This window comes from Apodemus sylvaticus, chromosome 4 (assembly GCF_947179515.1).
Source record: "Apodemus sylvaticus chromosome 4, mApoSyl1.1, whole genome shotgun sequence".
In the NCBI taxonomy this organism is placed as follows: Eukaryota; Metazoa; Chordata; class Mammalia; order Rodentia; family Muridae; genus Apodemus; species Apodemus sylvaticus.
The window spans coordinates 39,087,652-39,115,546 of NC_067475.1; the positions used below are offsets into that span (position 1 = coordinate 39,087,652).

Consider the following 27,895-nt stretch of genomic DNA (forward strand, 5'->3'; position numbering starts at 1 on the left):
GTGTCTCTGCCTTTGCCCACATCAGGTCCTGAAAGAGGCGGGAAACCATAATTCAGTTTTCATGACTAGAAGAAAAAGCAGAGAACAGGAAGGAGCCATTTATGAGTCTCTAGTGAGACCTCAGTTGGCCATGGGCAAATGAGGCATTTACTCATTTAGAAGCTTTAGAAGGTTTTCATAGAAGTTAGGCATGCTAGTTAATGTTTACAGTCTCAGCAGAGGAGAGACCAAGGCGAGAGAATTTAGAGTTCAGAAGTTCCAGAGAAACCTGGCCACACATGGAGAACCTGTTTTTAAAATGATAATAATAATGGTTTACAGAAAGCAGGGGAATTATTATATGTCCATGTTAAACTAACTCCTACCCTTGCAAATATACAATAGGATAACTTTTGATATCTGAAGAAAATTTGGGGAAATTTATGGAAGAGGAATGACTTGGGCATTTTATATCTTCTAAATCCAGGAAACAGGGCCTGTGGTCAGCTTCGGGACTTGCCAGTCCCTGCTATTTGCACTAGCAGTGTGCATGCCGTTATCTTTTGAATACTTTCATCTTATATTTTTACTTTTCATTCCTGGCCTTTTCCCAGTAATGGGCTTACTCATATGTCTATAAGAATTTCCAAATCCTACACGTCTATTCAAATTACCCTGTGTTCAACTTCTAGCCAAGTCTTCTCCGGACATTTTGCAGACTCCACCCCCACTTGGCATGATCTCTTTCCTTTCTCATCTCCTTCCAGCCTTTCACCTCTATCCCTGCCAGCACTCTGGTCACCGTCTCCTCCTCAGAAGTTAGAAGCTTTTTAAAATATTCAATACTTCAAACAAGTATATTTTAAGTAGGAAAAATAGCTACCCCGTAAATATTTGAACGAATGGCACCAATACCTTAAGCATCTGGGTAATAAACTTCAATATGTAATTTATAGAATAAATATCATACATATCTTGTACTTACACTCCAAAATGTGTTATTCATAAAGATATGTATCTTCATATATATATATATATATATATATATATATATATAATAAACATTATTCAAAGCCTGGTTTGCTGCTTATTTCATAAATAATATTACAGAATTAACTATGTGATTTATGCTGCCCTCATCATTCTATCTAAGAAGTACAGGATGGAGATACTGCAATTAAGAAACACAGGACCAGCCCTAAATGCGTGGTAGCCATCAAACTCAGGATTTCCCACCACAACTTGACCCACAGTCATCTGTGAGCCCACCTTGAGGACCATAACAAGACTTCCTTTAAACTTCTTTTCATTCCTCATGGAGTACCAGGACCTTAAAACCCTACCAATGTGTACTTTACAAACACCTAAGCTTCCCTGTTTGTTTTTCAAAGAGAACGAATTTTTAGAGGTTGCTAAGACTTGAAACTATTGGCACACAAAGCATTTTGTGGCATCAAGACTGCTTTGGTTACATTTTTATCGTATGTTTATAGTCCTCCTGATGTAATTACTGGGGTCAGAAAGCAGAAACCGATCTCACTGAAGCAGATGGGCAGGACTGCTGTGGTGTGCATATTATCTGGTGCAGGCTGTCTCCCGCCAGACCCAAAGGAGCCTAGGAAAGTTTTTACTCCTCTGTGTAAGGAGTCATTTCTCTGTGTAATTGTTAAAAGTATTTTAAAGCTGGAATCTAAAGTAATCAACTGCATTGTGGGCCATCTTTGCATGTAGAAAGATGTTTCTAATGATAGCAACTACTGTAGGATAATTTCTCGAATGAATTCTCAAGGTACAGTGACAAATTTCATTACATTAAGACATTCCTGGAAAAGAAAAAGACCACTGTTGTAATTTTGGCACTTAATGAGATATGTACACATTTTGTAAGCCCTTAGGGCATGTAACTCAGCATGCACAGTTTGAATGTACATTGCCAGGTATGTGTCTGCATGACAGGAGCTTACAGCTCAGCTACTGACAGAAGCTGATACTTGGTGAATTCAGGTCCTTGTGAATCTGGTCACTTGTTCTGTTAGGGACAGTGACTCTGTATTGAATGGAGCCCTCTTCCTCATTCCTTCCCATGTCCTCCTCCACAACTTTAAGAAGAAAGCCAGGGTTTCTAGGGTACCTTACACCAACCGATCTACTCATGATCTGTCATGGAAGGTAGCCACCATGATAAAAACTCACTCATTTTGATGTAAAAGACATCTTATGCTCTGCCCTATTTTGTTCTATTTTTCAGACTGTGTTTCCTGTGAGTCCAGATGTGCAATCCAGATGTGCTGCAATGGTGACATAAACTGTTGACTGAGACTAGGAGCGAGCCTGAAACTCCATCCTTCCGATTTTCTTTTTAATGGTGCTTCTATTGGAATAGACAACGAAGTGCATCCAACATGAGTTTTATCATGAAACCTCACAGACACTTTCAGAGAACACTCATTCTGCTTGCCACCTTTTGCATGGTAAGCATTATTATCTCCGCTTACTACCTGTACAGCGGCTACAAACAGGAAAGTGAAGTCTCCGGGCGGGCTTCGGAAGTGGACTGCGGTGACCTCCAGCACATACCGTCCAGGCTGATGGAAGTGAGGAGGACAATGATTTCTGATGCTTCAAGGACAGACCCTACAGTCCTGGTGTTTGTGGAGAGCCAGTACTCATCCCTTGGTCAAGACATCATTATGATGCTAGAATCTATCCGGTTCCGTTATCACACTGAAATTGCTCCTGGAAAAGGAGATCTTCCGGCGCTTACAGACAATGTGAAAGGCAAATACATTCTCATTATATATGAGAATATTCTAAAGTATATAAACATGGACTCTTGGAACAGAAGCCTCTTAGATAAATACTGTATAGAGTATGGTGTAGGTATCATTGGATTCCACAAAACCAGTGAGAAAAACCTACAGAGCTTTCAGTTTAGAGGCTTTCCCTTTTCCATAAGTGGAAACCTGGCAGTCAAAGATTGCTGTATTAATCCTCACTCCCCACTCCTTCGTGTGACCAAATCCTCCAAACTGGACAGAGGTTCTTTACCGGGAACTGACTGGACAGTTTTTCAGATTAACCACTCCACCTACCAGCCAGTAATATTTGCCAAAGTTAAGACTCCAGAAAACCTTTCTCCTCCCATCTCTAAACATGTGTTTTATGCCACTATCATACATGACCTGGGGCTTCATGACGGAATCCAGCGAGTTCTTTTTGGTAACAACTTGAACTTCTGGCTGCACAAGCTCATCTTCATAGACGCCATCTCCTTCTTGTCGGGGAAGAGGCTGACACTGTCCTTGGACAGGTACATCCTTGTGGACATTGATGACATATTTGTAGGGAAGGAGGGCACGAGGATGAACACCAACGATGTGAAGGTAAGGCCCTGTCATCTTAGAGTTCCTCAGTTGGCGGCAATCTCTGAGATAGGAGCACTCCTGTCTTCTGTAGGAGAGGGGTTTCCCGGACATGGGACTTCTGTTTGATTGAGAAAATCTGGGAGAAACAAGGGTAACTGGTTACTCCCATCATGTATCACCTCAGTTTCTAATATACTTCTGATTCTGGGGGGCTGGGCAGGGGAATGACAATTGCACTAAAACATCAAGTGCAGTGAGATCCAGATCTGTGCATATTTACGACTGCAAAATAGAAATCATTTTTGCTCAGCTGCTTTCTAGAAACTATCCATTTAGAAAACAAAGACCTCTGTTAAAACATGAAGGCAGTGGATTTTCAGAAATTTCAGACCACATGGAAATTCAGATGGTTTTGAAAGTCTAGAATGAGGTTCATTTCACTAGCCATGGAAAACCATGACCTGACCACAGAGGTGGGTTTGTTCACATGGAAACCTAAGGGCTTAGCTTCCCTGTGGAACATGTCTGGCACTCATGTGATGGCACTATATTTGTGCTGCATACAAATCACATACACTTCTCACTGTGTAAAACTACTTCCATTCAAAAAAAATGGGTATTTAGTTACATAGACAGCTAGTTACTTAACAGTAAGAAAGACAAAAATGAAATTGTCTGCATTCATGTTACTTTTCCATTTAAAACATGACTCTATCTTTGTTATTTTGTTATGTTGATTTCTCACAAAAAGGAGAGACTTTGTATACATATTTTTTATTCTTTATAGTTTGAGCCTTCTGATAGAATATCTAGAACTAAAACAGTTATCAAAAATATTATTTTGGGGATATATCTCAGTAGGTAAATGCAGATTTACCTGAGTCCCTAGACCTTGGTGGCAGAATAGATCCAGGTCCTGCAAGTTGACCTATGACTTCCACATATGTGCACATTCAGACATAAGAATGAAATAATATGTAGAATTTTTATAAAAAGATCATCTAGACAATTGCATCATTTTAGGTTACTAAATTTCTAACAAATAATATTAATATTCATCACAACTTTTAAGAAAAGTATCAGTGTCAGAGGGATGCTAGATACTACAGGAGAAAATGAAGACTGAGAAAGAAGACACTTCTGCATTAATGGGTATGGTTTCTTTCTATTTAGTTAATTATATTTAAATGCACATTAAAGATTTTGCAATTTACTTTTGAAAATATAGATAATATCTCTAAGATCAAGAATTGACAAATGGGACCTCATAAAATTACAAAGTTTCTGTACGGCAAAGAACACCATCAAAAGGACAAATTGGCAACCAACAAATTGGGAAAAGATCTTCACCAACCCTACATCAGATAGAGGGCTAATATCCAATATATACAAAGAACTCAAGAAGTTAGACCCCAGAAAACCAAATAACCCTATTAAAAATGGGGTACAGAGTTAAACAAAGAATTTTCACCTGAAGAACTTCGGATGGCAGAGAATCATCTTAAAAAATGCTCAACTTCATTAGTCATTAGGGAAATGCAAATCAAAACAACCTTGAGATTTCACCTTACACCAGTCAGAATGGCTAAGATTAAAAATTCAGGAGACAGCACTTGTTGACAAGGATGTGGAGAAAGAGGAACACTCCTCCACTGCTGGTGGAGTTGCAAATTGGTACAACCACTCTGGAAATCAGTCTGTCAGTTCCTCAGAAAACTGGGCACTTCACTTCCAGAAGATCTTGCTGTACCACTCCTGGGCATATACCCAGAGGATTCCCCAGCAGGTAATAAGGATACATGCTCCACTATGTTCAGAGCAGCCCTATTTATAATAGCCAGAAGCTGGAAAGAACCCAGGTATCCCTCAACAGAAGAATGGATGCAAAAAATGTGATACACACACACACACACACACACACACACAATGGAGTACTATTCAGCCATTGGAAACAATGAATTCATAAAATTCTTAGGCAAATGGATGGAGCTGGAGAACATCATACTAAGTGAGGTAACCCAGTCTCAAAAGATCAATCATGCTATGCACTCACTAATAAGTGGATATTAACCTAGAAAACTGGAATACCCAAAACATAATCCACACATCAAATGAGGTACAAGAAGAACGAGTGGCTCCTGGTTCTGGAAAGACTCATGTACAAGGTTAAGCACTTTGGAAGAGTGTCTATCTGTACAGAACTTGGTGTGTCCATACCACTTCAAATACCAGATGTGTAAATACAATGAGAAAGTTGATGGAGCAGGATTGGGGAGGATAACTAGTATCTCAGTCAGGGTCCTATTGCTATGAGGAAACACCATTGCCAAAGGCCATGTGTGAAGAAAGGGGCTTGTTTTATCCTATAGCTTTGAAGTCTACCATCCAAAGAAGTCCCAGCAAGCACCTGAAAGCAGGAACTGATGGAGAGGCTATCAAAGAGTACTGCCTACTAGCTTGTTCCTAAGGGCTTGCTCAGCCTACTTTTTTATAGAACCCAGGGCCACCCCCTGCCCAGGAGTGACACTGCACATAATAGGCTGAAGCCTCCAGTTTCAGTCACTAGCTGAGATAATGTATTACAGATTTGCCTACAGGCCAGTATTATGGAAGCATTTTCTAAATTGAGAGTTTCTCTTCCCCGTTGACTCTAACTTCTATCAAGTTGACAATAAACTAGCCAAGAGAAGTGGATAGATTGTAAGGAGTCAGTATGGTCTTGTGTAAAACTTGCTGTGGAAAGCACAATAGTAAAATGCCATTTCTCAGAAACTAGTATATGTTCAGGAATAACTAGAAGACAAAGCTAGAATGATGTCATGGCATTAATTCAAACAGAGATGGAAATTTCCTGAAACTAGGAAATGGGAATGAGAGTGGAGATGTGAGAGTAATTAAAAGGTTGTCCGGGAGACACCAAACTACATAGTGATTGGTTAAATGGGGATGAAAGATTGAAATCAGGAATGGTGTTTGAATTTTTCTCGTTGGTGAGCAGTTGTAGGAACAAGCAACAAGGCAGAGTAAGAGGGTGGTAGGAGTGGTTCCAGGTCATGGTGAAAACTTCAGCTCCAAGGAAGTCCATCATCTATGCTGTTTCCTGTAGTTGTTGACATCCATTTTGGTGGTAGGTTGAAAGCAGAGGTCTGATGCTAACCAATACTTTAAAATTGCTAAAAACTATTTTAGAGCTGCATGTATTTTAGTGAACACACATTCTCCACTTGACATGTAACCATCAGCTCAGCTCTGCTATGGTGCTGTTGTTTGGTTGTTTTTTGCTTGGTTGGTTGTTTTATGTTATTGGTGGTGGTGATGATGGTGATGGTGGTAGTCAGGGTATATGTTTGCCTGTGTGTGTGTGTGTGTGTGTGTGTGTGTGTGTGTGTGTGTGTGCTGGCCTATGCATGCAAATTTGGAAGCTGAAAGCCTCCTCTAGTTGCCTTCAACTTTTGACCGTATTTTTTGAGACATGGTCTTTCACTGACCCTGGAGCTGGCCGTCACAGTTAGACCAGCACTTTACCCCCCTGAGGGATCTCCCAGGTCCTGCTTGCATGGATATTAGATCTATTTTTGTGCCATTTTGATTCCTTGAGGAGAGAGTGGAAAGTTTGATGTTGGTGGAGAATACCTGTTGAATTCTCCAGCACTAATGAGGGGTTATACATATTTCATTGCTCTTCTTGCAGTTACTACAATGTGGATTTTGAAAATATAAGTGCATATCTCAGTGTGGCGTTTTATCAGTCTGTGACTTGTTTTTCACTTTCAGTGATGTTATTTGCCTTTATGTTATTTGTGTTGCCTAGTGGTCATCACCTGGCTGGCCTTCCTTTGGTTTCCACTTAGGAACTTAGAATGGGATACACTGTGTCTTGTTCTTAGCTTCCTTGGTGTACTTCCACTGACTGCTGAGTTGCTCTTGCTGTAGATGTCAATACACTATTGACCAAACCGCACTAGGATCCATCCCATGCCAGGGACCAAACCCTGAAACAGATGCAAGATATTATTGTTTTACTACCACCAAAGCTTGCTTGAGTTAGCTAGGAGTCTACTGTTTTCTTTGCTAACCATTCTCCTTTTCAAAACAGAGTGTATACCTCTTCCCTCATACCATTTTAACTCTTTTACTAAAAATTTTTATTAATTATTTTACTTGTTTGAATTTCAAATGCTGTCCCGCTTCCAAGTTGCCCCTCTCAAGCTCCCCTACCTCATCCCCTGTCCTCTTCACCTCTAAGAGGGTGCTTCCGCACTCACCCACCCACTCCCACCTCACCCCTCTAGCATCCCCCTTCTCTGGGACATCAGGCCTCCATAGAACCAAGTGCATTCCCTCCCTCTGAGTCCAAACTAGGCAATCCTCTGCTACATTTGTAGCAGGAGCCACTGACTAGCCCACATAGACTCTTTGGTTGGTGGCTTAGTCCCTAGGAGCTCTGAGGCGTCTGGGTGGTTGATGTTGTTCTTCCTATGGGGTTGCAAACCCTTTCAGCTCCTTCAGTCCTTACCCTAACTTTTCCATAGGGGTCCCCAGGTTTAGACCAATGGTTTGTTTGTAAGTATCTGCATCTGTCTCAGACAGGTGCTGGTAGAAACTCTCTGAGGACAGTCATGCCAGGCTCCCGCCTGCAAACACATCTTGGCATTAGCAATAGTTTCAGGGTTGGATGGATCCCAGTGGGGCAGTCTCTGGATGGCCTTTCAGTCTCTGCTCCACTTTTTTTTTGTACATGCATTTCCTTTAGACAGAAACAATTCTAAGTCGAAAATTTTGAGATGGGTGGGTAGCCCCATCCCTCAACTGGGGACCAGGTCTATCTACTGGGGATGATCTCTTCAGGTTCCATCTCCCCACTGCTGGGCATTTTGGCTAATGTCATCCCCATTGTGTCCTGGAAACCTCTCACATCCCTGGTGTCTAGGACTATCTAGCTGTTCCCATGGCCCCTCCCCACATCCTCCACCCTACACTGCTGCATATTTCTATTGGTTCTCCTAGCCCTCTGGGCTTCTCTCCTGTCTCACCGCCATACCTAATCCTGCCCCGTTTTTCCCCTCCACCTCCCATTTGCCACCCAGGTCCCTCCCTCTGCCTCTTGTGATTATTTTATTCCCCCTTCTAAGTGCAATTGAACTATCCATACTTAGGCCTTCCTTCTTGTTAAGCTTCATATGATCTGTGAGTTGTATCATGAGTATTCGTAACTTTTTGGGTAATATCACTTATCAGAGAGTACGTATCATGTATGTCCTTTTGGGTCTGGGTTACCTTACTCAGGATGATATTTTCTAGTTCAATCCATTTGCCTGCAAAATTCATGCTGTCCTCATTTTTGATAGCTGAGTAGTATTCCATTGTGTAAATGTGCCACATTTTCTGTATCCATTCTTCCATTGAGGGGCATCTTGGTTGTTTCCAACGTCTGTCTATTATAAATAATATTGTTATGAACATAGTGGAGCATGTGTCCTTGTGATATGTTGGAATATCTTTTGTGTATATGCCCAGGAGTCATATAGCTGGGTGTTCATATAGAACTATTTCCAATTTTCTGAGAACCGCCAGATTGTTTTCTAAAGTTTTACCAACTTGCAATCCCATCAGCAATGAAGGAGTATTCCTCTTTCTCCACATCCTCTCCATCATGAGCTGTTCCTTGAGTTTTTTTATCTTAGTCATTCTGATTGGTGTAAGGTGGAATCTCAGAGTTGTCTTGATTTGCATTTCCCTTATGACTAAGGATATTAACCATTTTAACTCTTTTTTAAAAAAAAAAATTATTATATGTAAGTACACTATAGCTGTCTTCAGACACTCCAGAAGAGGGAGTCAGATCTCATTATGGATGGTTGTGAGCTGGGAGTTGAACTCAGGACCTCTGGAAGAGCAGTCGGTGCTCTCTTAACCACTGAGCCATCTCTCCAGCCCTAACCATTTTAATGTTCTAACTACTCCTTGGGTGCACGGTCATGCATGTGTCTGCAATGGTTGTGTGCATGCTTACAGATCTCTCTCCGTCCACCATGTGGGTCCAGGGAATTGAGCTAGAGTAACCATACTTGGAAATGAGTGCCTTTGACCGAGTCATCAATCCCAATTTTAATGGAGCAGCCACCATGATGTCCTCAGTGTATCATCTCATCCCTTCATCAATATGTCAATAATCAATATATCCCTTCTTTACTCAGACCTCTTTAGTGACTTCTAGTTTCACCCAGAACAGCCAGAGTTCCTACAGTCTTTTATCTTCCCTTTATCTTTCTGAACTCGTGTCCTCCTCCTGTTTGCCTTTTTGGTACATTGCTTTACTAAAATGCAACCTTCAAGGAGCGATGTTTCCTTATCTCTTTTGTTTACAGAAGTATCCGCATCCCATAAACACATACATGGATGATTTCATATTTGGTGGGTGAATGAGATTTTGGTAACTTCTTCAGAAATCAACAGGTATGATAGAGAGGTGTAAGCTAGTATACCTCTGTGTCAAATGCCCATCAAATATTCAGTGTTCTTTATCTGAGGTGCAGCTTTTAGAAACTCTATAATGAACAGCCTCACGTGTACCGAATGGCATGGCTGCCTTTGCTTACTCTCTTCCTCTTCCTGAAGTGATAGTTCAGCTGTATTGAAATGTCTATGTAGCAATTAAGCGCATGTATAGAATAGCTTTTCCTCATAGAAAAACAAGGATCCCCTGCTGATCACCTAACATTTGTGGAAATAAAATTTGCCTAATTCCATTCTCCCAAATTGTTTTATAATTGATAAAACATTAGATGACTTGTAACTATTACTACAAACACAAGAAAAACACCTCTTCCTTGTAAATACTCCTACTTTGGTGGAATATTTGCTTCTAAATATGTGAGATCAAAATACATATGAAAATAAATCACTATCCATATTATTATTGTGTTCAAATTGCCATAGTGTTATACTAAATACATAGTTATTTTAAGTAAATAAAATTAAAGAAATCTCTTTATAATATAACATAGAAAAATTAAGAGTTTCCTTAACAAAGAAAAAAGACCTCACGTCTGTAATTCACATGTGCTTGGATCTTTTTGTTAAATTTATTGCTGCATTGCAAGACAGAAGGTATTCTTATCATGATTAATATTAAAGAGTCATCTGCTATTCAAGGATATTCTGCAAGAATGCATTATAAATGATTCAAAGAGGGTGAAATCCTGCCACAGAATTATCAATAATGTATAAACAGTATTTGGTGCCTTGTTATGTGTTTTAAAGATTTTTTATTTTATTCTTTGAAATTTTCATACCTATGAACAATAAATCTTGATCACAGCGTCCCTTCTCAGTCCCTCTAAACTCCGCATGTCATACAGACCTCAGAGAAGTTAAGATGGTCTGGGACTCTGCTCTCAGCTGCAGAAGCCCATGTCAATAATACCCACTCAGAGTTCCCTCCACCACTTACAGTAAATAACGCTTGACATTTTTAATAAAAGATAACAATATAAAAATCTGGAGAGCTGAGGAAACCATGAAGGTATATTTTCTGTCCTGAATGAACGTATATTTCTAACATGGGCATAGACATGTCAGTGACACATAGCCTCAGACCCAGAAGAAAATGATAAAGCCTTCCCTTCTGCTCTGTGTGTGGATGTTAACAATGCATGTTCACATATTGCTGTATATGAAGTAGCTCTTCACAAAGCAAAGACAAGGAACCTGAGCAAAAGAATAGCCTTTTCTTAGGTTAGCAATCAGAAGTTCTTTTCATTTAGTTTTCAATGAAGTGGGGAATTAAGTTTCTTTACTTTCCAATTATTTTTCCTATTACTTCACAGACTGTAAGGTAAAAGTATGTATTCTTAATTCAACTGTAACCTTTTACATTATTATCCTCAGTATTAAACTGATTTTTTAAGCTCATAAACATGAGGATAAAACTTCACAAAAGTTCTTATAAAGTATATTTAAGAGCTTCACTAATATAAAGGGGAAACCAAGAGAACCTCTTGGAGACTGGAATCCTCAGCAGCCAGCACTGGATTCCTGGAGTGTGATCAGTAGACAAACAAGTAACCTTGGAACCCATTCCCTAACCCCTGCAACAGTGGCAACAACAACAACAACAAAAAAAAAACAGTGTCACCTTCATCCAGGGATATTGTAAGAGTAGGAGAGATCCCACAAACCTATGGCCTTTACCCATTAGCCATCACTACCCCTATCACTTCTTCTGAGACTGGAGCATTGAACATACCATAATATTCATTAATGGGGTCTCTGTTCAGACTACAGAACTCTTTAAATATTACTAAGGAGAGCCCAACACCAACAGACCTGAGCAGGGTGATTAGTGAACTAGAATGAGCAGAACCCGTATTGTGAGAATTAGGGTGCCCATAACCCTCCCCTTGGTGTGCTTCGCCTGATGATGCTAAAGATAGGAACATTCAGATGGGCTTTCTCTGCTTGATTTTACCTTGCAAGTCCTACAATTCCAAAGCACTCTAGTTTCTCAGCAGAACTTATTATATAATGCCATATGTCTCTGTGTGTGTCCGAGCCATTTTTACTCTAATGTTCCACAAACTTACTTTTGTTCTGAAACAAATTTTTCAGACCCTTGCTCCTACCAATTCTGTGATTGTTCTTTTCTGTCTCCAATCTTGTAGGACTTAACCATTCTCCTCTTGACTTCTGCATCTTGTAGAGTGCATAGCTAAGCTTGCTGACAGTGGTCTGTGAGTAAGAGGAAAAAGTAGAACCAGTACAATGTCCAATATTAAACCAGACAGACAGCCACTGGTTTCCTGGTCCTACAATGGCTGTTAGCCATGGCTGGTGGACACGCCCATACCTCATGGACACGCCCCATGCCGCATTATCTCATCCCCCAGTTCTCATGCCTTAGCCAACTTCTTGGCTTATTTACCCCAGCTTCTTTTTGTGTAAAATAAAAACCACAGTAGCATCTATCTCAGCAATATACCGTAGGGATCAAATGTTAGGTATGTATGAAGCATTCATCATAGTATATAACTTGTGATGCAATTAAGTTAATTGATGCATTGTAATATGAGATAGTAAGCGAGGGGGGCAGATCTTAAGTTCTCTCTTAGGTTTGGTAGGTTTGCGCTGTGTGTAAATGTCCATTTAGAGATATACAGGTAAAGAAGTGTTCAAGTCTTGAGTAACAAAGAGAAGTCTCAGAGAAAGATATAAATTGGGAACTAATTAGAATCTGGCTGATATTTACATTCCTGGCACTGGATGAAATCTACTATGAAAAGACAGTGAAGAAGAGGAAGGAAGGACCAGGCACTTACTGTCAAAGACATGGCCCAGATCTATGGTAACAGAAGAAGCTTGAGATTCTAAATCAAATTTGTTACTTTCAGGGAATATCCTCTTTTTGCGTTACTTCAGGGAAGTCTCATTTGAAATTCTGGGTCACAGCAGCTGTCCCTTTTGCATTTCACAGGTACACTATCCCATCCAATTTAGGCTGTTCATGGTTAAGACTGACATACTTTTTGTATCTATCACAGTTTTGCATAAGATTCTCCATAAAAAAATGGCAGTTGGGACAGACACTTCCAGAGATAAAAGTCCGGTCTTTTCAATGGCACCATAAATTCTAGCAACAAGGGATATAAATTATTTTGCCATAGGTACAATGTTTTGATTAATTAAGCTCATTTTATTGGGCATATATACGAATCTAGGCTCATAAAAGAACTTGCCTTCCCAGAACCCATATTTTTTTGTACTGCATGAGGAATAGGTCTTCAGACTTGGGTAAATGGTGCCTCAGTCTCAGATCTGTGCTATGAGATCCATACACAGGTGCGCACCTCATTTGAATACATGTTTTTGCCTTTAAAACAGTTGACAATAATACCTACCTCACAAAACTGGTGAGGTCTACGTGCCGCAAACAGAACACTCGCATGGCAGTTTCCTTATTTCTCCTGTGGTAAGAATTACATGTGTTGATCTGTTCATCTCATTACATAGCCCACAACTGCATCTAGCAATGTGTGAATTAATTATGAGCATACATCCTGAGAAAGGTGTCCTTGTGCAGTCCCATTGTCGTGTGAGTATTGCAGGCTGCCCTTATCCAAACCAAATGGCTTAGTACAATCCCTTGGCTTGCCTTCTTGATGAAGAGGATGAAATGTATGAGGCTACAGGCATGCTTTCTCACGGTAAAGGTTGGTAGAAAGGATGCCCTGTAAAACAGTGGTAGGTAAACTGTATAGTAGATACGCAAGCTGGCTGCAGTCCTCTAGTGTTGTTAACAAGCATTGTGTAGGACACATAATTTACATGCTGGGCAGCCCATGAGCATGGCGTCACCACGACCATTGATGACTATCTGTGTGTTGCTACAGTGGTTTAGTGGCTGCCACTTCACTAGGCAGTTTAGAAATGCTTCCACTCCACTGTAATATGAAGAGCCACCATCACATATATGGTCTATTGCTTGCCAGAGCCTCATCGTACATTACCAAGTTACACATACAGAATTTACCTCACTAACGCGGTACACATGAGGAGAGTGTGAACATTGATGGTGTTTGTATGATCTGTGGATACTGAAGGATGCTTCTCTGGACATCTGATTTTACTTTCCTTTAAATGAAAATATATCACCTATAACTGTCAGGTTTTGTTACATGGTTACAGTTCGTTGCTTTTAAATAGACTTAGAAATATTCAAATGCATTGACTGTTTTAGCCTCATTATTCCCTGACCCTACCTGAGGCTGAACTGTGTTAAGTGCATTTAAAGGGGACAATACCTCTCTGCTATACCTGTGTTAAGCCACCGTCTGTCTTTGCTTCTCAGTGGTTGTCACAATTCATTAACCATGACGTCCACCCCACACTAAATTAACCCTTCTTTCTCTACTGAATTTTCCAGATGAATAATTGCCCAGTTACAAACCAGCCAGTTGGCTTTCTAGAGATACAGATATGAAACGATTTGCATCAGCATTAAACCTCTAAAGAATCTACTAGCTTTTGTGAATCTGGCATCAATGCTCATTTTTAAGCCAAGAGCACACATATAAATTACCTTGAGCACCGCACACCCGTCTTCAGAAAGCCATTAGAATTTTGTGATTTCAAGCAATATGGTCTTTTGTTGCACATATGTGAGTTCCCATCACTTGGTCTCAGGGATGATGGTTTTCCCCACCTGCATCCCAGAGCTATTACTTCAGAGAGTCCCTTAAATAAACAGGATCTTTCCCTGTTCAGGGTCGTTAATGAGCTTCCTTTCATCAGATAAGACAAGGTGTGAAGTCTGAATTTTCGCAGGCAGGCTAACAGTCAGTCTGCCACTGTTTCACAGGTCCTGGCAGGGGTCAGAGAGAACAGCAATACCTTTCACAGGTCCTGGCAGGACAATACCCGTTACCATAATAAGAGTGTCACACAGAGAGCTGTGCTATAGGAAAAAAACGAACCTCTGAACTCTGAGAAGTCAAACCTTTCACAGTGAGCAGTAAACATGAAGGATCCTTGAAAGGACATTGTGAAAGCAGTTCCTGCTGCTTCTTACAAAGCAAGCAGAATCTCAGGAGCACAGTGAATGCTTTTCAGCAGCACCGGGACCTTTTCTTCTTGGATATGTTTAGTTCTTTAGTGTTGTCAGCGGTAAAGTGGTTTAGTGGATAAAGACACTTGCTACTAAGCCTTATGACCTGAGTTCAATTACTGGGATCCATATGGTAGAAGGAGAGACAGTTGTCCTATGATTTCTACACTAGAACAGACGTGTATGTGCACACACACACACACACACACAATAAATGAAAGTAACAATATTTTTGAAGAATAGATTCAGTATGGGTTTTACAGATGACATGGTTGAGTGCTACAAACATGTAATCCCCAAACCTAGTCTCTTACAAAATATCTTCAGCTCTTTCCTTTAAATCCAGGTTTTAGTTTGCATGATTCCTAGACTTTATGTGCCTCAGTTTCCTGAGATATTAAATAATCATTCTTCAGTGGAGGAAAACTGAGTATATTAAATGGAGTAATTCACATAGAGAATTTCTCACAGATCCTGGCACATACTGTATCCAGTACAAATGAATACTAATTTTAACCAAATTGAGCCATAGTAAACTGTGGTGAGTGGCACTCAATACCTCCTCCAAGTAGATCCATTTCTAGGTGAAACTTGGAAGCTCTGGCTAGCCTCTTAGTGTAGAAGCATTTTCAGGAAAGGAGATGAAGAAAATGATATTTTTGAAAATTGTTTATGCACTTTAAGTTGATTGTTTGGTCTAGTACCCTATTCAATTTCATTCATTATCAGTACCGTGTGTGTGTGTGTGTGTGTGTGTGTGTGTGTGTGTGTGTGTGTGTGTATACATGTTTGTGGTATGTGTGCTCATGTGCATGCAGATGCATGTACTGGTGTGTATGGTGGCCAGAGGCCAGTGTCAGATGTCTTCCTCTGAAACTCTCCACCACTGTATTTGTGTCAGGGCCTTGCCCTGAATCTGGAGCTGCCCAGTGAGTCCCAGCAGTTTTTCTGTCTCTGATCATCTGGGCTAGAGTTACAAGAGTCATACTCCCTGGCTTTTTAAGTGACTGCTGGAGATCTGAACTCAGATCCTCCTCTTGCCCAGCAAGCACTTCACCCACAGGACCATTTCCCAGCCTGATAGCAGCCTTTGATAAATATTTTAGAGATGATCTAGCTGAGGATCACACATTGCCTAGGGCCACAGTTTGTGAGTGGAGGGCTCAGATTCTGTTCTTTTTTAGCTTTTACTGTTCTTTCATCTTGCTTTCATCTTCTGTACCACGTGTGGGGATGGACAGGAAAATCCTCTCTACTCTCCAAATTTCACTAGTGGTGGGAATAATAGGTTCTTAGTGGGAACATCCAATGAGGTATTCTTCCAGAAATGGTGCCTGCCATATCTTTGAGTTTCTGTCCTTGTGAGGAAAGTATGAGATGGAGGTCAGAGGATTCAAAGTAGCATATATGTAAGATGGAGGTCAGAGGATACAAAGGAGCATATATGTAAGATGGAGGTCAGAGGATACAAAGTAGCATATATGTAAGATGGAGGTCAGAGGATACAAAGGAGCATATATGTAAGATGGAGGTCAGAGGATACAAAGTAGCATATATGTAAGATGGAGGTCAGAAGATTCAAAGTAGCATATATGTAAGATGGAGGTCAGAGGATTCAAAGTAGCATATATGTAAGATGGAGGTCAGAGGATTCAAAGTAGCATATATGTAAGATGGAGGTCAGAGGATTCAAAGTAGCATATATATGAGATGGAGGTCAGAGGATACAAAGTAGCATATATGTGAGATGGAGGTCAGAGGATTCAAAGTAGCATATATGTAAGAAGGAGGTCAGAGGATACAAAGTAGCATATATGTGAGATGGAGGGCAGAGGATACAAAGTAGCATATATGTGAGATGGCGGTCAGAAGATTCAAAGTAGCATATATGTAAGATGGAGGTCAGAGGATTCAAAGTAGCATATATGTAAGATGGAGGTCAGAGGATTCAAAGTAGCATATATGTGTGTGGTAAACACAGAGGCTGATGATTCCTTCAAATGTGAACTCTCAACAACTAGAATCACTGGGGTGAGAGTCTCAACTTAGCAATTGTCTTTACAGAGTTAATCTGTTTGCATGTGTTCATTGTTAGTTGATTGTGAAAGACCCATTCCACTTTGGCCAGCACTATTAGCTAGAAGGGGGATCCTAAAATTTCCTAGCTGAAAGCAAGGAAGCAAATGATCTAGGTACATTCTCTTTTCTTTTCTTTTCTTTTCTTTTCTTTTCTTTTCTTTTCTTTTCTTTTCTTTTCTTTTCTTTTCTTTTCTTTTCTTTTCTTTTCTCTCCGCATTTAACAGTAGATGTGATATGACCAGATGTCTCACACTCTCGCTTGTGTGATTGTTTATGGTGATAGTCTGTAATGTGGAATCATGAGCAAAATTAAGTCCTTTCCTCCCTATATTGTTTTTGATCAACATATTTTAACATGGTGATGGAAATGAAATTAGAACAGAGAGCCAGTGTAAAAAAAAAAATCTACAGCTACATCTACTAATAAAATTATTCTGTGTTGGAGTTTGCTGCTGTGTGAATAGATTTTAGTTGCTGTTGCCCATTTGCTTTCAAAGGCTAGTTTTGCAGGGTGATGGAGGTGTTCAATTTTTTCATTATACAAACTTTCTCTGCTGCCTATGCATGTTCCATAACTTCTGTCATATGACAGACTTTCCCAGAGAGACAAAGGCATCCATATGTCTACTTGCCCCAGAAAGAGAGCCCATGATAGACCAAATGGTTGTACCACAGTCCTGTTTGGTAAAGCAAGGAGATTTTATTGGGGTTACTAACCAGAATGTGTGAGGGGTTAGTTACATAGATCAAGAATAGCTCAAAAGTATCTGTATCACCCAAAAGCCTATCCAATGTGGATAACAACTCCTGAGAAACAAAAATCTCATTGGTTTGCAGGTATCTCCAAGGTCTTTTTCTTTCTTCCGTTTGGTTAGAGTCTCTGCCTTCAGAAATGGTTCACTCATGATTATACTCGAGGGTGGGGCTCCCAAGAATCTCCCAAACTTCTGCTCCCCAAGATATGTGACCTTTTGTTTACCTCTTCTTTGCCACCTGAGGCCCATGAGCCACCTGATCCCTCCTGCAGCAAGTGTTTTCATTTACAGGGAACGTTGAGGTCAGGAGGAAAAAGCTATACAACATCTTCATATTGTGGCACCTTAAATATGTGCATTAAAGTTATATGTCCAGGCTGTTTGCCTGGGATCAGTAGCAGAATATGTACATAACATGCACAAACCCCTGGCCTCTATGCCCAACATCACCCAAAAAAGATAGTGCGTACTACCTGAGAAGCACTTAGTGGTTCAAAGTTACTTTTGTATCATCACCTATACTAGACCAGTAGGCTCAATCACCTTTGATTCAGCAATTTTTAATATCCCCTGTCAGTGCCAAAAAATGCAAACATGATTTTTTTTGTTCTGTGGTGTGGCTTTTGTAAGAGGCATTATATTAAACAGGAAATGCCATATGATAATAAACTTGTAATTATAGCAAACCTTCATTCAGATTCATTCTAAGAAACCACTATTTTTCATGAAGAAATAGATCCTTTACTTACAGTAAAACAAAGATGAAAATATTCTTTTTTTTTTCCCACTTGACTCCAGGAGAATTTTCTTTCATACTTTACAGTTCAACATTTAACTGAAATTAGGTCAGGAACTCAAGCAGGACAGGAATCTGGTTGCATAGCTGATGCAGAGGCCGTGAAGGAGTGATGCTTATTGCCTTGCTCCCACGACTTGCTCAGCCTGCCCTCTTAGAGGACTCAGGACCAGCTGCCCAGGGATGGCACCACACACAGTGAGCTGTATTCTCCGCACCAACCATCAATAGAGTCAAAGAGAAAAAAAAACTATCCGCCCAAGAGTGGAAGTGGGCAGAGTTTGAGGGAGAGCAACTGGGGTGGGCTGGAGGGAGGAAAAAAGGGGGAAGCGATGTAATAACAGTAATTTAATATTTTTAAGCTGGGGGAGGGGGTATAAGAAAAGAATAGAGAAAGCACCACCAGCTTGTCCACAACTCAGTCTGGTGGGAGCATTTTCTTTGTTGGTGTTTCTTCTAAAATGATATCAGCTTGTGTCTAGTTGATATAAAAATTAGTCAATACAAGTAATATAAGTGTTCTGCTAGATTTATCCTTTTAAATTCAATTTGGAACCCCAGTCCATGAAACAGAATCACTCACATATAGGGTGCATAGTTCTACATCAGTTAAACCAAGCCAGAGAGACTCCCTCTCAGATATGCTCAGAGGGTTGTCTCCTGTAATAGATAACCAATATTAACTGCCGCACTCCTGAGGTCATTTTGTTTTTATAGAACAGTCTCACTCTGTGGTCCAGCCTGGCCTTGAAATTGTGGCAACCATCCTTCCTCAGCCTTTCAAGTCTGTAATTATAGATGTGACTCACCATGCCTGGCTTTGAAATCTTTATTGACAGTATCAGATCATGTGAACAATCTTCTGAAATAATGCCTGGGTCTCTCACAAACAAGCAGTTTCTAGTGAAAGGCTGGATGATGATCTCAGAGCTACCTTCAGATGTTCAAACTTCATGTAGTTATCTTTAGGTGGACATGGAGAAAAAATAGATTAACAGAAATTAACCTGGCTTTATCATTGAGAGTAATCACACAGGTCGATGGTATGCAATAGAGTAAGTGCACATAGAAGCTCACAACCCTTCACTTATAACAAAGTGTCTGATGTGATTTGAGGTGGCACAGCTAACTGAGCCTTGAAGCCACAGCCCAGGCTGGCTTCAAACTCATGGCAGTGTTGCTGCCTCTGTCCCCTTGTACTAGGGTTATAGGAATTAATCCCCAGCCTCATCTATTGTTTTTGTTATTGTTGATGTTGTTTTCTTTCTTTTGTTTCCCATGGGAAGAAAAGGGAATTCATACTTTCTCCATCTTGTTCTCCTTTGAGCTGGGTTTTATTTTGCCCCCTTCAGATGTGTTGGCGAAGCAATACCAGCCATGTCTACCAAGTTCTCCCAAGAAAATTGGAACACAACGTCCTTGAGCACAGCATTTCACTCTGCCAGTGTGGTCTGCTCTAATGGAGAGCACACACTGCATAAGCTTAGGTCTGTTCCACTGAGATGTCCTCCGATCCCACCATCTGTACCTAGCTGGGTGGTCGTGAGGGGCTCTGTTTCCCAGGGTTTCTCTAGAGGTCTCTGTTGTGTTCCATGGTGCCGCCATTAGTGGGAAAGCTTTGTTATTTCACTTGAATGAAACAAAAAGACACACTCCTGTCCTGTGACTTTCTGAGAAATGTTGTGACTCTATAGATTATATGTATATATGTATGTATATGTATATATGTATATGTTTATGTATATGTGTTCCTTTGATATGTTGCTTTTTTCCATAATTTTACACCATGTGCATCTGTGGTGTATGTATGTGCAAACCATTAGGTTTATGTGGAGGGAGTTCAAAAACAGCTTATGGAACAGCAACCAACAAATTGGGAAAAGATCTTCACCAACCCTACAGCTGATAGAGGGCTAATATCCTATATATACAAAGAACACAAGAAGTTAGACCCCAGGGAACCAAATAACCCTATTAAAAAATGGGGTACAGATATAACAAAGAATTTTCACCTGAAGAAATTCAGATGGCCAAGAAGCACCTTAAGAAATGCTCAACATCATTAGTCATTAGGGAAATGCAAATCAAAACAACCCTGAGATTTCACCTCACACCAGTCAGAATGGCTAAGGTTAAAAACTCAGGAGACAGCAGGTGTTGGCGAGGATGTGGGGAAAGAGAAACACTCCTCCACTGCTAGTGGGATTGCAAGATGGTACAACCACTATGGAAATTGGTCTGGCGTTTCCTTAGAAAACTGGACATGACACTTCCGGAGGACCCTGCTATGCCTCTCCTGGGCATATACCGAGAGGATTCCCCAGCATGCAATAAGGACACATGCTCCACTATGTTCATAGCAACCTTATTTATAATAGCCAGAAGCTGGAAAGAACCCACATGTCCCTCAGTGGAGGAATGGATACAGAAAATGTAGTATATTTACACAATGGATTACTACTCTGCAATTAAAAACAATGAATTCATGAAATTTTTAGGCAAATGGTTGGAAGTGGATAATATCATCCTAAGTGAGGTAACCCAATCACAAAAGAATACACATGGAATGCAGTCTCTGATAAGTGGATATTAATTAGCCCAGAAGCTCTGAATACCCAAGGCACAAATTGCATAATAAATGACTCCCATGAAGAAGTAAGGAGAGGGCCCTGATCCTGGAAAGGCTTGATCCAGGACACAGAAAAAGGAGGGAGGTGATTGAAGAATAGGTGGAGAGAAGAGGGCTTATGGGACATATGGGGAGGGGGGACCGGGAAAGGGGAAAGCATTTGGAATGTAAACAAAGAACTTAGAAAATAATTTAAAAAAAAAAACAGCTTATAGAATTCAGTTCTTCTCCTCCATCAAGTGACAGAAGTCAAGTTGTAAGACTTGGCTGCAAGCACCCCTACCCTTTGAGCCATCTTGCCAGTTCTCGGTGTTACCATAAGAATATCCTGCAGTCCAGCCATTGCTTCAATACTAAAACTTTTTTTAACTCAAGCTGTTTCCATTCATGGAGATTTGTGGACGTTTTCTTTGTGCTGTGTTATAAGATAAACATGTGACTCAAACTAAAATAAGTCTTCAACGTTTGCCCTGATTCATTGATATGGTTCAGTCCTTGAACTGTTAGTGTGTGTTCTTAAAACTTAAACATTCAAACACCACCTGCTGGCCCTCTGATACCTTCTAATTGAGATTTCTATATCTGAGTTATCTCCTGCCAACTTCAGCCTCTCAGGAATTTCATAAAGTCAGTGTGCCAACCAACTTGACCTAAAGATGGAAAATCGCAGTTAATGTCCAAGTAATTCCTTTTTTTATTCAAAATATTCTTTATTTACATTTCAAATCATTTCCCCTTTCCTGGATCCCCCCTCCCCAAAGTCCCATAAGCCCTCTTCCCTCCCCCTATCCCCCCATCCACCCCTTCCCACTTCCCTGTTCTAGTATTCCCCTACACTGCTGCACTGAGCCTTTCCAGGACCAGGGGCCTCTCCTTCCTTCTTCTTGGACATCATTTGATATGTGGATTATGTTTTGGGTATTCCAAACTTCTAGGCTAATATCCGCTTATCAGTGAGTGCATACCATGAGTGTTCTTTTGAGACTGGGTTACCTCACTTAGGAGATGTTCTCCAGCTCCATCCATTTGACTAAGAATTTCATGAATGGATGATATCATGGTAGGTAGGCAGGCAAGAAGGACAGACAGACAGACAGACATGGAGATGCTGGGAGGTTGTAGTGTCTGTCAGTCCTCTCGTTCCCACCTGCTTCCACCCATGCAGCCACAGACTCACAGGCTGTCTACGAGATGTCCCCTGGCATTTCTGAGACAGCCCACTTCACAGTCTCGTGGGCTGTCTGTAAGAAGTCCCCCGGCGTTTCTGACACACCCTGTGGTAAGCACCTCACAGCGGCCGTTTCTTTCAGATACCCTCCTTATCATAGTATCTGGTAGCAGGGTCTTCACTCTATCTGCAGAGTTTGTGCTGCCACAAAGCATCACTGCCTATCAGAATTGCCCAGTGTTCACGCTTGGCAAACCAAATAATTGTGTGAGGGCGGACCATGATGGGGGCAGAGGGGCGACTGCAAAACTGGATCAACTCTTGACCATCCAAGAACAAACAGTAGCTTTTTAAGGATTTTCCTTTCATTTGCATGCAAGGCTTTCTCACTATGCTATAAAACTGAGCATGGACACTCAAGGCCAAAGACAGACATTAGCTACTCACTGGCAGAAACAGACCAAACCCAGAAGCCTGGATGTTAATGTGTAAAAGACCAACATTAGCAGTTCTCAGCTGGGGCAGGCTTTCCAAGTTGAGCCTACAATGAGAGACTACCATCTATCTTGGCAAAGAAATTCACCATAGGATATGTTTGAGGATGGGCAGAATGGTAAATTTTTTTTCTTTGCTTATTTTCAATTCTAGTCCTAGTGCAATGAAACCAAAAAGTTGGCCACACACAACCTTCATATCCTACCTAATCAATGGGAACAAGAAGCGTGGAGCAAAGCCCAATGGGTACCTACCTTAAAAATTAATATGAATAAAATAACAGCACTAGGAGAGCTAACAGCAATAGGAAAGCATAAAAGAATGCCTTAAACCGTGCCTCCTCAAGATCACCACTGCTAAGAATCTGTGGGAACACATTTGGGGAGTTACCTACACTTCCAATCAGAAAACTCCCCGTGACTAAAACACTTTGTCTGAAATAGAAACGCCATGCCTTAGGCTGGTGGGGATTTAACTGAAGGTGGTATGCATGCTGATGTGTGTTGACCATACAGTTTCCCGCTTATGCAGTTCATCGTGGTTTTCAGGGGTACGGAAGGACCTGTGAAGCAGAAATGATCCTTCGAATACAGAAGAGTGCTTTCTCTTGAGCTCATAGCACAGAGCAGTCCTTCGGCCTTTTACGTGTATTGCTTCATGAATTATATTACCAATTTAAAACTCTTACAAAATATGGTTTGTGTTCAGTGCATTTTCCTGACTAGGAACAAATGTCAGCGTTCTGAGTACAGCCAAGGTAGGCTTGACAGCACCTTATCCCTAAGGTTGCTGTGCTTTCAAATTAAGATTGTTTTGCTGGAGGTAGTGGTGGCGGTGGCGGTGGTGGTGGTGGTGGTGGTGGTGGCGGCAGCGCACACCTCTAATCCCAGAACTCCAGAGGGAAAGGCAGGCAGAGCTCTGAGTTTGAGGCCAGCCTGTTCTACAGAGTGAGTTCCTTGATACGAGAGCTATACAGAGAAACCATGTTTGATATAAACAAACACAACTAAATAGAATAAAATAAACATACATGAACAAACTAAATTATGGAGAAAAAAAAGATTGTTTTGTTGGGATACATGCCCATCATAAGTTAAGGAACAGCTGCGGTAAACGCGACAGGACCTAAGCCACCTGTGCCGTGCGTGTTCGTGTTCCCTGCCGATGGAACTCTCCTCTACCCGAGCTGCATCTCTACGCCAGGCTTTGGAGGTACTTGTGGCTCTCAGCCTCTTCAGTTCTTTTACGAGTTCCCTAGGAATGACAGTCATTTTCTAAAATATGTAGAAACAAGACTGAGAAACAACGAAATTACATGTAGTTTTGTCAATTTTGAGTCATTTCATCTCTAAAATAATTTACTTAAATTATGAAGAAAAAAAAACAACCTCTTACCTCTTTCACAGAGGGCCCTCTAAACTCTGCCATCGTGGTACTGTATGTTTTCAGTGGAAAAACTCAAGAAGGTGAGGTGTGCTTCCTTATCATTGAGAAGTCCAGGAATTAACTCAAGGCTGCTGGGCACTCTGTCGTTGATACTGTTCCATCCTGTTAAAGACAAACTGAAGATACTATTGATCTTATAGCTTTGTGGAAAGAAGGTGTTTCATGTTCTTAGGTTCAGGAAGTGACAAGTTTAACTATGTAGTATTTATCCAATTGTCATTATGAAATGCCTGAGGCAGGCTATTTTCTAAAGAAAGAAGGTTGTAACTCACAATTCTGGAGATCTAAGCGCATATGTTAGCCTTGACCCTGTTCCTTTGGGGGCTTTCTTGGTTACCATAACTGGTAAACATGCAAATAGCAGGAAGTGATCCCATGTCAGACAAAAGGCCAGAGACCAAGAGAGTGTCTGTCTCCCATGGACACGGCCCCAGGTGACTTGACATTCCACTCTTGTGACAGTCTCACAACCTTCACCTCGATCATGCTAGGGACCAGAGTTGCCATCAAGTGAGCCTTTAGGAGACAAACATGCAATCCACAGCCTTGGGCGGCTGTCCTCTGCTGCGGCTCCTTCTCCCTGCTCCACCAGGGCTCCAGGCAGAGGTTCGTTCTGCCTGCCCAACCCCCAGTCTGTCCTTGGAAATCTCAGTGGCATTATCCAGGACCATTCGCTCTTACATTACCTTACATATAAATCAGCACTTGATGGTGGGTACCATGAAGAACCACCGTTAGTGCAAGCTTGTGCCTTGGGCCTGCTCAAAGCCAACTTCGGAAGGGAGCAGTACTCGGTAAAGCAAGCAGTGGAATCCTGGGTGGTTCTGAGTGGTGGATTCTGACTCCTGCAGCAAACCTTCACTTCACAGTGAGAGTGAGTACTCCAGGATTGCCAAGAGGGCGAGAGCCTTACTCAGTCTTCTTGAGGACCGGCAATCCTCAAGAAGGATTTATTTATTTATTTACTTATTTATTTAGCATGTGGATAGTCTCTGGTGCCCTCTTCAGGACACACACACACACACACACACACACACACACAGCCTTCCTAAGTCAGCTTGTAATTTTCCTATCTCCTTTTGCTTCTGAGTCTCACTGTAAATCCAAGAGCAGCCAGCAGAGGGCGTGCTTCAGCTTTGGTGTTTTGACCCCTCCTTTCTCCCAACTGCGTAACAGGCTGTGTTTCTTTGGTTGCCCTTCACAGAGCCAGCTTAAGTCAAGGATACAATGCTGCCAGATCCTTAGAAGGCATGTAACAGGAATGGCCTCTTTTCACACCCCAAACTGGACCCTCATTTATATCAGCATCTGACTGTGACCACTCAGCCAATCTCTAAGACATTCCACTTTGTCTCCCTAGTCTCCTCCCTTTTGGATTCTTATCGGAATTACCCACAATGCTCCATGTTTGGTGTTTTCTGGCCTGGACCTCCCGAGTTCTTCTCTCTTCCACTTGCTACCCAGTACCAAGCTGCCACATCCTCTGGTCTGGTTTAGTAACAGCTCCACTCCTCTGTGCCAGTTTTCTGTAACTAGTCCGTTTTCTTTACTATGACCAAATGCCTAAGGCAAGCTAGCTTTATGAAAAAGAGTTTTACTTAGTTCACAGTTATCTAATCCGCCCCCACCCCACCGTGGCTGCATCGTCTGCAATGGCTCATGTGGAGTTACAAAACCACATCACCGAAGAGGAAACCAGAAGGCTCAGGTCCCACAGTGCCCTTGCCATTTTCACCACTTAACTGCAGGACCCCCACCAAGCCCTCCTAAGGTTCCAGAGTGCCCCTTGCCACAATGAGAACCAAGCTTCCAGTGGGCAAACCTCTGCATATCCAAACACATCCAAACCATAGCCTACCCCTACTTAACATCGGCAATTCAATGTGTAAAAATGAGCACATTCTAAAGGCCTTTGGAAGTCTCTTAGCTCACACTGTCTTTCTCTGAATTAAACATCCTGCTTTAAACATGGACGTGGCAATGTGAGAGGGAAAGATGAGCCTTTGGAAGGGAATCATGGGTAGCGTCTCTCTTCCCGAGTAACTCGATACATACTTTTCGTTGTATCTTTGATAATCATCTAAAGCTTATGAGACATGGACCCCTGTACTGTTGACTGCATTTGGTGTTTTTGCAGTCTTATTTGAAGTTATCTTTATAAGGAAAAAAAATCAAATCTGGAGAATTCAAAAATGTAATCAATGCCCATGTGAGCTGGGTCGCTGTGAGCAGACGACTATTTAATGGCCTGACTAGGATTAAACGGTGACATCTTTTCCACTCTTAGCATCATCGTACTAATCATTACTCAGAAATACAGACCAAACCTGCAACTTGTCTGAAGAAACATCAGTCAGAGGTCAGAAAGCAGATGTGCATGTTCTCCTCTAATCTGTTCAAGGAATTCAGAGATCAAAGTCAACATCAGTGTGCGTTTATATTGTGATGTATTAACTTCTTCTCCAAGGGGCATAAGATGAAGTATCTTGTACCCGGTGGTGCCTTAAGGGTTGCAGAGCTGGGTTGGTGAGTTTGCAGTCAGTAAAATGCCAGGCAAAGCTGGAGACCTGGGTTCAACCAGCACCATAGTGATGGTGGGACCCGCGGCCTAGAGCTGGAGAGGCAGGATGAGCTAATCTCTGAGCTCATCAGTGAGCCCTGGGTCCTTGTGAGAGACCTCGTTTCAACAAGGAAAGGTAGGGCCAGTGAGCTGGGTCAGCAAGTAAAAGTGCATATTAACAAGACTCACAACCTGACTGTGATTCCCTAGAACCCACGTGAAAGGAGGGGAACAACTCCCAAAGGCTGTCTCCTGATCTCCACATGTTTCATGGAGCATACTTGCCTGATCTCACATAAGCACACCATACACAGCGTGCGCGCGCGCGCACGCGCGCGAGCACACACACACAGTAATAAACAAAAGCAAAATATTTTAAAGTTGGGGAGCTCCTGAGAAATGGCCAGGTTGATGTCTGCCTCCACGCAGGGGCTCCCACATAAACTGACACCCATAATAGCACAGAAAGTGATAGAGGTGGGGGGGGTGGGTAAGGGGAGAGATCACCACTGATCCTCAGTAGAAGAGATGACACAGTGTTGTCATGAGCTTTGAAAACCAGGTATCAACTGAGGTGATAACCATTTGAATGAGATTGGCCCCCACAGGCTTCCATACATAAATACTTGGTCCCCAGTTAGTGGAAGGATTAGCAGGTGTGGTCTTGTTGGAAGAGGTGTGTCTCTAAAGGTATCTCTGAGGTTTCAAAAGGCTGACAGACAGACACGGATTCCAGAGTCTCCGCTACCAACATGCAGCTCTGGCAAAGTGGAAAACACTGCATTTGGCCATTGGTAAGGTCCTGGGCTCTGGTCCACTGCTGTGTGATTGACATTAATCTGACTTTTTCTTAGACAAGCAAAGAATTCTCCAGTTAGGTTCTGGATATTTAAACACAGTGAGGAAATAGAGGCCATCTTTATGAAAGAACCCCCAGGTCTTTCCCTTCCAGCAGTAGCAAGTGCCCTCTGCCCTCACTGTGCCTGCAGAAGGACAGCCACACACAGCCAGTCGGTGCTCA

General features: G+C 41.6%; 1 protein-coding gene across 1 annotated transcript in view; it reads left to right on the top strand.

Moving 5' to 3' along the window:
* The window catches only part of LOC127682716 (bifunctional heparan sulfate N-deacetylase/N-sulfotransferase 3), a 170,727-nt gene that overhangs the window by 12,961 nt on the left and 129,871 nt on the right, over window positions 1-27,895 (top strand). Inside the window, exon 2 of the mRNA XM_052179300.1 lies at window positions 2,228-3,362. Within this exon, the coding sequence (XP_052035260.1) occupies window positions 2,382-3,362 (981 nt within the window). The 5' untranslated portion in view covers window positions 2,228-2,381. The remainder of the gene's footprint in view (window positions 1-2,227; window positions 3,363-27,895) is intronic.